This window comes from Drosophila eugracilis, unplaced genomic scaffold, assembly GCF_018153835.1.
Source record: "Drosophila eugracilis isolate 14026-0451.02 unplaced genomic scaffold, ASM1815383v1 contig_1765, whole genome shotgun sequence".
In the NCBI taxonomy this organism is placed as follows: domain Eukaryota; kingdom Metazoa; phylum Arthropoda; class Insecta; order Diptera; family Drosophilidae; genus Drosophila; species Drosophila eugracilis.
Genome location: NW_024572605.1, coordinates 4,076,252 through 4,089,659, shown reverse-complemented (window position 1 = coordinate 4,089,659; position 13,408 = coordinate 4,076,252). Strand labels below are relative to the sequence as shown.

General features: G+C 39.7%; 2 protein-coding genes across 2 annotated transcripts; one reads left to right on the top strand and one right to left on the bottom strand.

Moving 5' to 3' along the window:
• The first annotated feature begins 219 nt into the window (after nucleotides 1-219).
• On the top strand, nucleotides 220-1,935 carry LOC108108881. The gene has a single exon (XM_017217099.1). The coding sequence runs from the start codon at nucleotides 220-222 to the stop codon at nucleotides 1,933-1,935; it is 1,716 nt and encodes a 571-aa protein (XP_017072588.1).
• Nucleotides 1,936-2,199: 264 nt separating this feature from the next.
• Nucleotides 2,200-4,098, bottom strand: LOC108109026. Its single transcript, XM_017217300.1, has one exon. It carries the CDS (start codon nucleotides 4,096-4,098, stop codon nucleotides 2,200-2,202), a length of 1,899 nt encoding a protein of 632 aa, XP_017072789.1.
• Nucleotides 4,099-13,408: the final 9,310 nt, after the last annotated feature.

The following is a 13,408-nucleotide window of genomic DNA, read 5'->3' as shown; positions in this document are numbered from 1 at the left end:
TTAGTGTAATGTTTTAATTATTACCAAGGGAGGCAATGTTAAAGATTTCCCAGTAGACCAATTAAAGCGAAGCAAGCCGGAGCAAATGAGTTAACCTAGCTAGTTAACCTAAGTCCTAGTTCACTTACTTCCTGAAGCTTCTTGAAGGAAGACATGCAACCATCGAAACTGATTTGTGTTTTATTATTGGTTTCATGTCATCGAAGTCAAGGCTGGAACATGAACTACCTGCTGAATCTGTTGGGTCCATTTGCTCGATTGAAAGTGTTCCAGGAGATAGTGTGGTTCATAAGTCCGCATCAGCGTTTGGATCAAGTGGATGAGTTTGTCATGCGCATAGATGATGCCTTTGGAAAGACCGCAACCCAGACGGTGGTTAACAACAATACGGAAATGCGAATGATTCACTCGTCGGCCCAGAGAAACCACATGAGCTTTGTGTTTACAACTGGAGCAGAGGATCCAATAATGAAGGTGTTTAGCAAGGTACTACTTGGACGGCACTTCTACTTCTCGGTGATAATGTATGTGGACAAAGTGGGTGACATGCAGCCGATTCACGACCTGCTGCTATTTGCCTACAATGAGCAGTTTATGAACTCTATGGTGTACTTTGAGTCGGAGGAGGGAATAAACCAACTTTTTGGCGTTTCCAAATTTCCCACCATATCCTTCCAGAACCGCACCGACTTCTTGAGGTACATCGGAAAGGTCTGGAAGAAGGTTTTAAATGCCCGCTCGGATGTGGAGGGTTTCGGATTCACCACACCGTTGCGCCAGGATCTGCCACATTTGTTCCAGTCTCAAGGACGCTATGATGGGAGTACCTATCGGATCATCGATACCTTTGTGAAATTTATCAACGGCACCTTTACGGAGCTCCAAATGCCGCCAGATGCCCTTGGTGGGCAGGTGATTAATATGAAGCAGGCTTTGCAGTTAGTCCGTGAACGAAAGATGGAGTTCTGTGCCCATGCTTACGCATTATTTATGCCCGACGAGGAGGTGGAGAAGACATACCCACTGTTGGTGGTTAAGTGGTGCTTAATGGTTCCTCTTTACAATAGTGTATCCACGTACTTCTATCCCCTGCAACCTTTCGCCTGGAACGTATGGTTCTTCGCATTGGGAGCTCTTTTTGCCTTAGTTCTCCTGGAGCTAATGTGGCTGAGGATGTTTGGTGGGTGGTCAGATTATCAAGGTGCCTTATTTGACTCCTTTTGTTATATCATCAACGTACCTACCGAAGGGCAACTCCAACAACCCTGCCTCCTACGTTTCCTTCTTCTTTTCACGGTGTTTTTCCATGGATTTTTCCTTTCCGCCTACTACACCTCCAATTTGGGCAGCATTCTGACCGTGAATCTCTTCCACGCTCAGATCAACACCATGGATGACATAGTGAGTGCTCAATTGCCCGTCATGATTATTGATTACGAGATGGAATTTCTGCTAAATCTTAATAAGGAGTTGCCTGAGAATTTCCTCAAACTGCTGCGCCCCGTGGACTCTGCCATTTTCTCTCAGCACCAAACCAGATTCAACAGCTCCTTTGCCTATTTCATCACCGAGGATCACTGGCAGTTCCTTGACGAGCAGCAGAGCCATCTGAAACAGCGCCTGTTCAAGCTGAGTGACATCTGCTTCGGCTCCTATCATCTGGCTTTTCCCCTTCAAATGGATTCCTCCTTATGGCGGGACATCGAGTACTTCACATTTCGCATCCACTCTTCGGGTCTTCTCAACTTTTATGCCCGCAGCAGCTTTGGATCTGCCCTCCATGCCGGATTGGTTGAGCGGTTCCCAAAAAGTCAAGAGTACACTTCCGCCGGACTACAACATCTGGCCATTGCCTTTATTTTACTTTTGGTAATGAGTTTTCTTGCCGGAATTGTGTTCGTATTTGAAAAGCTTTCTAGTGGAACTATGACTTAAAGTTTTATATAAGAAAGTTAGTTATGAAATTAAGTGCCTTATTTAGGAGGTGTATTACAGAAATGTCTCAAAAATGAGGAAGAAAACGATACGAAATGCAGGCCTTGGACCACATTTTCCCAAAGTCCAGTTGATAATTCTTATAATTATTCTAAGATACAATTAAATTTGTAAAGAGTTCTGATATACCACTGTTAATTTAGTATTTGTTGAAAATTTTTAATCCTGCATTATGATTTTTACAATCGTTGTGATTTCTGCTTATCACAACTTCATGAATCTCCTTAAAAATGACGTTGGCTTTCGAGTTAATCGAATAACAGGTCGTCGCTTAAGGGTCACGTGCTGGTACCACTTCATCTCTGCCGCAAAAGCCAGTCCGGACAAAACAAGACCAAGAGTCCAGGTGCGCAGGATGCTGGCGAAGAAATTCAGGCTAAGGGCCATCGGTTCCTCGTCGAAAAGATGCACTTGGATTAGATGAAGGTGCACTGCCTCCCAGAATGCCTCGCGTTTCCAGTGATTCATTAGTCCGGCCTGCTGAGCGATCATAATGTACTCGGTCATTGGAGAGCGCAGATGTGTGTCCCGATGCATGGGGTATACATGGTAGAATGGACCCTCGCAGATGTCCGTTAAACGGAAGATGGGCTTCCGAAGATGTAGTTGCTGCATGTCCAGAAAACGCCAGCGATCGCTGCTCACCGTATAGCCATAAGAGGTATTAAATGGATCTCTATGGAGGTCCAGCATGTGCTTGTCCACCAAGTCCACCTGGCCCAAAAAGCTAGTTGGGTATTGGGCCGGCGATTTGGCCATTCTTGCATACTCAACGCCCAGCATTTTGATTCTCAGATTGGCTTCGACGACATCTTGGACCGTGTTGATCTGACGCTGTGGTGGGGCTGTGGTAAAGTAACTGGTCATCCGGGAAATGTACAAGTTCGACGTGACTATTCCCATGATGGCCAGTAAAATGTACAAATAACGCATACGCAACGTTGGCGTTCGGAGGATAAAGGTGGGAGCACTGTAGGTTAGAGTGCAGATAGATTGCAGGAATGCAGCACTGAGGTCACGAGGTCTCAACGGCGAACACAGCCAAATGGCCAGAGCTATGTAGAGTGTAAAGAGGATGATCAGTATCCACACATTTTCCTGGAGAGCCTCCCGCATGTATTGATCTGCAGGGGATTGATTCCGATAGGGCACCATGATGCAACAGTCATTGATACCAATAGGGTAGCTATAACTGACAACGTTCTTGGCGGTTATTTCGGTTAGGGAGTGTATCAGGGTCTCATAAACTCCCAGGGACACCAAATCTAGAAGACTTGTAATGTTCAAATAGTCAACTGTCATATTCGCTGTGGTATCCAATAGAGTGGCATTGACGAATTCAAGGAATCCCAGGAATAAATTGCCACTGGTACCGTGGATGAAGTTCTTCTCATATCTATTGGTGGGTCGATCCGACTTGAATACCCTCGGCATATCGTACAGAATGGGAGTCTTCACTACATATCCTTTCATGTTTTTTGCATATTTCTGGAAGAAATCCTCAGCTTTCCATACGCCGGTTCTATTAACAACCGATGGTGTGGGATACGGATCCAGTACAAACACATTATTCTGAATAGTAACAAGCAAAGTGTTTATGAACTGCTTACTCCACACCCAGTCGTAGATATCCTTGATCTCGGCCGAGAAGTGGACGAGTGACTCTGGATTTACCTCGAAGTCCCGACTTTGGAGACTAGGAAAGAGAATGAATATGGTCTTGAGCCAGCGAATCCCATGCAGACTTTGAGCAGCCACCTCCATAATAGGATCGTCTTTGCCCGTGGTGAAGACCATCACCAGCGACGGAGTGCTGATGAACTGCATCATTGGTATAGCAACAGGGTGCTCCCGAGTTATTATCAAGTTGGGTGCTAAAGGAAAGTAAGTCCAGAAGTCATAGAAAAATTCTTTCGAGTCCTTGTTGTTTAAATCCAGTTTCTCGGATATGTAGAAAATGAAGTTCTTGAAGTGATAAATTTGCGTTATCCTGAAGAACATTTCCAAAACGAAAGAGTTGTTGAGCAATACGATGTTCTCGTAACCAGGAGATGGAAAAACATCTCGTTCTCTGAGAATAAGTTCCGTGGCACGATTATCCATATTTGTTGGGCGAGTGCCAGAGGGTTACTGTCAAGTTGAAGGACGCTTAGCCCTTTGCATGTGGACCCAGTTAACTGTGGAACATGGATACTATTTATCACCAGGTTACTGCAGCTTACAAACTCAGCTGGGTCAAAGTCAATGGCAGTAATGACTATAAAATGGATCAGGAGCGGTTTAAGGGTTTGATTTCGTAACTAATGGAATTTGTACTTTTTTTTTGGTTAAATTATTTTGTATTTAATTTAGGAACTTTCTTATTTTATATTACGAAATATTATTGTATATTATATTGCTTTTATAAGTTTAACGAGTTCTGTTGTCAAATCCGCTCTGTTGCTGAAAACGTTTATTAGCTCATAAGGCCCTATTGCAATTTTATCTTAAGTGCAAATCGGGCATATTTAACATTTCGCGGTTTATGCGACAAGGGCCATATAATTGGACAAATAGGTTTTGGTCATGCGATGGCTGAACCTGCTGCTCTGACCCATCGCTTTGTTCCCAACTAAAATGCATGCACTCCACTAGAACCAAATTAAGTTCGACAAGGTGGGAAATAGGTCAGTTTAGGCCCTAATTTGATCAATGAATTTTAAATACCTTTTGTGGGCACTTAACGTTTTTATGCTATGTGGAAGGTACTTACAGACAGACAAATGGGAGCTGATAAATCGTATTGATTTATTAAACAAAATATCACTCTAATGGCCTCCATTGAGATGGAAGAATGTAAGCTGCTGAACTTTTAGTTGATATTAAATTCTAGCAAATGGCCTTTTCGCTTGACTAGCTGTTAAACGATGTCGAAGGGGCTGGCAGCATGTTGCATTGCTCATTAAAATTTAATTGCTGCAAAACTACATAATTGACGCAAATGCCATGAGAGCTCGGTGGCAGCCACGAAGGCTTATCAGGTCGTGTCTTGGCATTTGAGGCCACATAGCTGCAGCCTGGTAATGCAATTAGCCACGCATTCTCACACAAACACACTTGCTCCGGAGCACAAAGGCACAAAGCCATCGCCAGTGTTTGCGGCTTAAAATATTTATGATTGATGCAGTCGATGGTTTTTCCTCTTAGCTCTGGCTGGCTCTAATGTCCTATTGACAGGACGGCTTGTGTTGCCTTGTTTGTCCGATGATTTGTCAAAAGCGTTGTAATTTAACGCTTTCGTAACTTGTATTTGAGTCCTCTGTCTTGGAGCTACTCCCAGTGCGTGGGAAACCAGCCAGTTGTCTGTTACCTGGAGCTATATTTACTTCCTTCGTAAGTGCCAGGATGGTGGAGTGGTGCATCTCCTGTCAGGCTTTGAAGTCCTGGACAAAACCATGTGCTTTCTCATTTTTTCGCCAAGTCTTTCGCTGTTTATGCTTGCCGCCGAAAGCGCTTAAATACATTAAGCCATATTGTATGCCAGTACAATGGGTAAGATAAGTTTCAAATGTCTCCTTGGATTTTTAGATGATAAATTATGATGATAATGTTGACTTAATTAATATGAGACTTCACGTTAAGTTATATTAATGGTCGATAAAAATTCCCATTTAAATTCATTTTAAATAACGCAATTCCCACTCAAACAAATCTATTTATCAGTTTAATATATTCTAGCAACAATTCATTTCCAAACGATAAACAATTGACTTTGGCAATTGTCATAATTAAATACACTTCAGAAATAGCATTTGCGAGTGCCAACCCACTCGACACAATCTGATATTAAGTTATAAATTTGCCATCCAACGTTGCCCGCTGGCCACTGCATCATTTTTTTTTTTGTTTGCCAGTATCTCATTTCAGCTTTTTTAGTTACACTTTATTTTTCAAACAGTGGGTACAAGTGTTGTATGCTGTGTGGTTGAGTTTTTCCACTAGCTGGTAAAGTCGGAAAAAGGGGGAGAGGAGGTTGGCTGCGACGTGTTTTTGCCATTTCTAAGCGGAAGCGAAATGTGCGAGAGTAGTTGAAAGCCCTCGAGTTGTTTCGTTGCCGTTGCTCATGTCAAGTGCCAGCTGCTGCCATGCCCCCAAACTCCAACCTCCCAACCTCCAATCTACCATCTAAACCCACCTTCAACCTTCAGCCCCCGGGGGTAGCCAGGGACCACGCCCATCCCGACAGCTGGGCCTGCACTTTCGACATTTAGCGCCGCCCACATGGTTGGTTACCTCCCGAGAGTCCAGGTTTGCCCGTCCTACAGCCATCCACCCACCCACCTAAAGGCCAACCCGGCGAGGAGCAGGTGCATTTGACTGGCACCACAGCATGTGTACCTTGTGTTGGCGCCAGCAACCAACTGTTAAGCGAAATTACCGCAATCTCCGCACGTCGAACACTTTTTAATGCTGAAAAATGTATTTTCTAATTTTCCCTCCTTGCCCTGTCCATGCTGTCCGTGTTTTTCCTTTTCGGACGGTCAAGTTTATTTGGCTTTGTCAGTTTTTGGCAAGAAAAAAGAGCAGGTGCCAAGAATGAGCCTCTAACTGGCCGGCCATGTTAATGAAAAGTAATTATTTTTGCGCCAAAAACTTTAAGTAGCTTCTTCGAGAGGAGAGCAGACACATTGTTGGCTATACTATGTACGAGTATACGGTGGCAAGTGTCGTTGGCGTCTTAAAATTGGGATCCTTGGCGAAAATTTAATATAACTTGAGCAACTTGACGGTAAGCTAAGAGCTTCGAAAAAGCAAAATTTCCGCAATCTTTGGCAAAATGAAAAGTGGGGTTGTAAAGGAAAATGGTGTAGAGATGATTTGCAGACATTGTTAAACTTTGTGAGCCAAGAAGGAGTAAGGGTAAGAAGTTTGCCAGGAAAAATAATTTTTAAAAAGAAATATTTACCTCATGAACTGATTGTTCTTTTTTATAAGTTAATAAGTCATAACTCAAAAGAGCTGTATATTCGCCCTGGAAAATATTCCTGTTTTCTATTTTGAAAATCCTTTAATCAGCATTTCTTCAAGAAACTTAACTCAAGTCTTATTTAAAGTTGTTTTTCTTTATTTCGAGAATCATTTACATTTTACTTTGTTTTCTACTCTTTCCTTTGTATTCTAATTAAGATGGAACAAGTCTATTAACCAAATTAAAAGTAAAAACGTTTAAAGAATTGCAACACTCCGACGAAGTTTACCCACTTAGCCGACTGCTTGGCATTTTGGCAGCTGCCAGAGATTTCCTTCTTTCTATCTGTATAATTTAGCCATTTTATGCAGCGGCGGGAAAGCGGAAAAAATTCAACGCGAAAAACAAGGAAAAATTCACTTTGTTTTCATGCCTTTTCCTCTAGCGGCTCTGGCCTTTTGCCTCATTATCTCTCTTGGCCGAGAATCGTTTGCCAAATGAGTCAAGCTGAGTGAACTTCCTGGCTGCCACGGCGCATTCAAGTGCAACTTTTGGTGTGCAATAATAATGTTTGCAATTAAACTAATGAAGACATTTGCCTCCGCAGCACCAACCAACCAGCCAGACATCCTAGTCAAGTCAATTAGAAGTTGCTCTGCAGCCGGAAAGGCAATCTCTTTTATATTGACCAGGACAGAAAGAGCCACCGCATTCCGCAATCTGTGCCATGTTAAGTGCCACGATTTGACAGTGAACAATATTAATTGTCTGGTTTTTATTATGGTTTTGCTGTTGGCTGGTCCTGTCTCCTGACAGTTCAGATGGCACAACATTGGAATCTGAAAACTAAAATATTAATTGCCAGAGGGGGCAGCAACTCTCAATAGTTATGGATATCTTTGCAAATACAAAGTTTTCCATTTTTCAAACGAGCAAGGTAGCTGGTATTGAACTATAGTATACTAGCAGAGCATTTCTCATCTTAAAGAGAAACCTTTCTTTCCTTCCTTGAATCTAGAGCTTTAAAAGCCGAGACAGAATAAGACTTCTTCACCTGTTATCTGAAATGCTTTTTCCCCGGAATAGTTTGGGGGAAAAACAATATCTGTTAGAGAATTCCATGTACACCCCAAGTGAGAACGCGTAACTGTGCATTTGAAAAACCACCGCCATAACAGCGCAGTTTGAAATGTGGACATGAAACCGAAGCGAACCGAACCGACCTCTAGGACCACGAGGACATCCTTGTCACCAGCAAAAAACCCAACTCAGCGGATCCCCATAACCATTTCGGATAGCGAAAGAAAAGTTTTTGCCACCGCACTGGCTGCAGTTGCAATCACGCGGATTTTGAACTGCAGATAATCCGATGGGGAGCTTCGTTTTTTGGGGAGGGGGCAGCAGTCAGCGGGAAATATTTACGGGTTAGAAAATTAACAAACTGGGATAGTGGTAAATGGCATATAGTGAAAAGCAAAGTTTTCTTTTTAATTTAATATTTTATTTTTATTTAGTTTTTGTCGCGTTTGAATTTGGTTTTTCGGTTGCTGTTACAATATTTGTCTGCATAGATTTTCATAATATTCCATTTCTCTGTTAGTTATTATTGTTTTTTGGGGTACCGGCAGTACCTTGTTCAGATTCCGTAAATCCCCAATTAGCATATGCATTTGGAATTACGTTTAGAAATTTTTGTATTTAAACGCCTTTCTGAGGCTCTTGCTCTTGGTTTTGCACGATTTGCATTTGTCGTTTAAAGTTCTTTCTTTGGTTTACGGATGGGGCTTTTCGTTTTTTATATTTTTTATGCTTAGTTTACTAAAAGATAAATAAAACGTCTCCACCTCTCTTTCAAGCGAATGTTGTATAACTAAATAATTTCTTTACAATTAAAATCATGGCGCCAACAGTTCAAAAATGAGTTAGCCTTTTTGAGTATCTGGTTATTCATAACTTTCTTGTATTATTCGTTAAGCATTTAATGTTAATTACAATCTTTAGCTAATTTGACACATAAAGCGGAAAACTTAACAACATTTTGTTGGTTTGAATTGCCATTTCTTGTGTTAGGTTGCAATGATCTTCAATAGACACTTATTGCTAGGTATAATATTTATTATTAATTCTTTTAATCCTTTGTTTGTTTAACATTTACTCCATCCTTACTGTTTCTGTTATACTGTTACGTTTACTGTTACCGTTACTGTTACTGTTACTGTTACTGTTACTGTTACCATTTAAATTTTGCTACTAATAAAATATACTTTATACGCTATTCAATTTACTCGATTTATGCTTGTATACACTCTAATTGTAAGTACGATTCTGATGAGCCTATCATCCCTCTGATTACTCTGCCGAAAGATAGATTATGGCCTCACTTTCGCCCAAACTTTCTCCCTTTAAAATACTCTCGAGTTAGTTAGGATTTGCCTTTTGTTTTGGTTTAGTTTTAAGTTGTTTTTAACATGGTGGTATTCTGCAGTCAGCGTTTAGAAGAGCTTCTCTTATAGTGATGGCATCGTTGAGACACATACATAATATATATATTCATATATGCATCTGCTTGAAAAGAGGGATTTGTATAGATTGGTAGGCGCCTTTTTGGAAGAGCAGCTGGTGGGTAGTTTTTGGTAAATTAAAGTGGTGCCGGCAGGAATGAGTCCAAAAGCTTGCTAAGGAAATTCAAATCAGGAAGTTAAGACCAAGTTCTCTCGTAAAGACAAACACAATTGTGACGATTGGAATATATCTGATCTGCAAGTGCTGATATTAAATTTTGTTTTTAATTTTGGCTTTATACTCGACCAGGTTGCACCACAATTTACAATTCGCCTACTATTTATTAATTGTTGCACTTCGTCATCGTTAGCTTTGCATTGATCTTTGGTTTACGTAGTACGTCGCATTTATGTACGTAAGAGCAACATCGAAAAAGTTGTCCAAAAGGATTAGCGTATCGGTATTATGTTGTTGTTGTTGTATATATCTACACGTATGTATATAGTTCAATAGTTATTCATGCACTGGTATATAAGTATGTATAATATCTGTGTATATGCTGTATATAACTATCTTGAATAATACATTCATATATGGCATCATTTACGGCCCGCTCTTGTATACCCTATATATATATATATATATATATCGTAGATTCGTAATACGGTACATACATACATTTAGTACTTGGTTTTTTTTTAGTCATAATTATAGTTGTCGGTATGTATATGGTATGTATATATGTACTATGTATAGACACAATTTGTTCACAATTCTCTCTAAGTTTATTTAGAAATAGAGGCGGTGGCTTTTATTTGGACTCCATTTATACATTTAGTCAGTGAAACGAAACGTAAATAAACATTTCAATTAAAATGCAGAAACAGCAAGATAGATAGAGTAAGGCTCTGGCGGCATGAGTCGAGTCACAAATTGTTGACAGCGGCAGCCCACATATGTATGCTACACTAAATTACCTACATGTACGAGTATTCTTTCTACACATTTCGAATTCGAAAAAACGCAAACAAAATCCCCAAAAAAAAAACATGAACAAAAGCCGTGGAATTTAACACAGTACATGTACATTTAATTTAATTTGTTTTGTTTTACCGTTATTTTTGTTTTTGTTTTTTGTTTCCACTCCATTTCCCCCATAGTTTTTTTTTTTTGTATAGCAAAATCACATTTGAATCTCTTTTTTTTTTTACTTGTTTTAGTTTTGTGAGAAAAAATCTAAATCACGCTTTTCAAATTGCTTCGTTCAACTTTTATACAATGCTTGGCTTTGTTCGCGTAATCAAGTTCAGATATGTGTGTGTGTGTGTGTGTATGCCAGGGTGTATTTGTTTGGTTTGCTGTTTTTGGTGGATTTGGTTATCGGGGCCATTAGCCCTTTAAAGTGCATTTATTACATATGTATGTTTGTATGCCCTGCATAATTTGCTGAAATTGTCGAAACGTTCGATCGAATTAATGCAAGTAATTGGCTTTTTGGCGGGCTAAAGTAACTGGAATTGCACGTGGATTATGCTTTAGCCTAGCTTAGACATTAATAATACATTTAATATTGGAGTAATTATACCTAATTGCCATGTATAATACACAACTACAGTTAAGTTTTACTTTGAAATTGACATTAGGATCATTCTTCTTGGCTAGCATAACAAGATGCATTTTTGGCCAAACTTCGACTCGCTTAAGTAATTAAATTAGACTTCCAACTACACTGTTGAATTGTAAATAAAAGTTTGTTGTTGTTGTTTCTTTTTGTGTGGTGTGCTGTTACGTCTACGTTATAATTCTATCTATATATTTAGTTATAAGCAGCTATAGTTCTGCAATAGTTATTGTGCACATTTCTAAAATAATTGAAAGACAATTGACACTAAGCTTAATTGTTTCCAGCTCTCAAACTTTCTGTGTTCCCAATCACTGAATTGGTGTTATTTATTGTTATCGTTAACGTTAAAGTTTATGTTGTAGTTTTTAATTTTTTTTTGTTTTTACTTGCATTTTATTGTATTTGGCTTATGTCTAAAATACATTTAATGTTGTCTTACACACATATGAAAATATTGAATGGAAAATTGTTAAATCACTTTGCGAAGCAAATTGAGCAACTTATTGAGAATTTCCATTTGACTTATGGACCCATTTGTTTTTCATTTCATACGAGTGTGAGTCTTTTGTGTGTGCTTAAGTTTCTTTACAATTTGCTATCCACTTACTGCAACGTATTTATAAAAATACAAAACAAACTATACAAAGCAAGCGAATCTTGTGCATATTTACACATTCTATGTGCTAAATGCATGCGCTTTTATTTTTAACTTTACAAACGAGTTTAACATTTTCCATTTACAATTTATTGAGCTTAATTATTTACAATTTGACTTCGCGCAATTTGGCTAAAGTAGTTTCAAGCGGCGTCTGTTTATTATTTCATCTTAGCAAGAACATATACCAAGGCTATATGTTAAATCTGAACTTGTGTCATGTGGCTGCAACTGAACTTATTTGAAACTGAATGAAATTATTAGAGAAATGATAGTGAAATCATAAAATAGCAACATAAGTTTGGTCCCTTTACTTTTTCTTTCGAAATGTAAGACTTACTTCCCTCTGCGATCCTTTTTGTGAGAAGTCAATTTGAATGCCTGAAGGTGTTTCAGTGGTAAATAAGCTCTTCGGGTATCTATACTATAGTGAAATGAATCGATGGGGCCGGTGGAAACGAAATTCGGGAAAACTCGAAAACAAACTGTGTGTGTGACTGTGTATGTGTGTGTAGGCCACAAACAAATTGATTTAACTCAGCTGCCCCCCAAACATGCCAACTTTTTACGCAATTCCAAGAGCAATTTATTTATTTGAACTATTTTATTTTTGGCTGGTAGACAAACAATTTGGCGTTTGTCATGGCTGCTGAGTTCCAGCAACTGCCATCAATCAATGGCCACAGCACAGTGGACATGCGACATGCAATTTAACGCCAACTGCAAGCCAACAAAACTAAAAGCAAGTACGAAAAAATGACTGAAATAATATTAATCCCGGCAGATAAATAAAGAAACAGCTGCATTTGTACTTGGTCCATTGTTGTGGTCTCGACTGAAAGCGAATAAATAGAGCATAGATAAATACACGTTTCTGCTATTAAGAGGCTGAAAAAACAGGCCGGGCAAAAGGACAATCGGGCTAAGTCCTGTCCTAGCACAGATCCTCTCCCGGTCCAAAGCCAAAGCCAAAGGCATTGGCCAGGGAAAAGGCAATGCATTTTAAATGGAATATTTGTGTAAGTCGTTTGGTTTTCCTGGCTCGCCGACTTTCTTACCCACGTTTGGGAAATGAAATAATAGACAAAGGATTAGGAGAGGACCACTGAGAGAATCCGCTGCTTTACATAAAGTTCGGCTTAAGTAAATAATTTATTGAGCCACAAACACAAACAGAAACGGACTGAGACACGGACAAAGACAGAGCTTAGGCATTTAGATGTAGATTGAAGGGGTCAAATTGGGCCAGGATGGAATGCTGCTGCACACGTATGTGTGGGCCCAAGTCGTTTGATAAATGATTCTCTTGCCCCTGATTGACCCTTTTCCGTCTAACCCCGTCTGGCTAACAATATTGTTCGCCTTACAGGGGAGACTTCGGCTTTTAAAAGTTTGCCCCTAGATTAAGCAGGTCGGAAGATGGCTTGGCATTGGCAGGCATCCGGTGGTCAGTCCTTTTAATTAAACATTGTTAAATGCAATTTCACAAAATCGGTCATGCGGAAAATGATTGGGGAAGCGGCCCTCTGGCAGTAAGTTAACCAGTTTCCAAAAGTAAAGACAGGCTAAGTTTTTTTTTTAATCTGCCAGAAACTGTTTAAAGTAGCTGTGTATTTACTTGTAAAATCAATTTTATGGCAGTTGAATTTTAAACGAAAAAATTTGAAATTTAAATATCTGCAAT

Coding starts and splice junctions, on each gene's coding strand:
- LOC108108881 (XM_017217099.1), top strand. CDS start 220: ATGAACTACCTGCTGAATCTGTTGGGTCCATTTGCTCGATTGAAAGTG.
- LOC108109026 (XM_017217300.1), bottom strand. CDS start 4,098: ATGGATAATCGTGCCACGGAACTTATTCTCAGAGAACGAGATGTTTTT.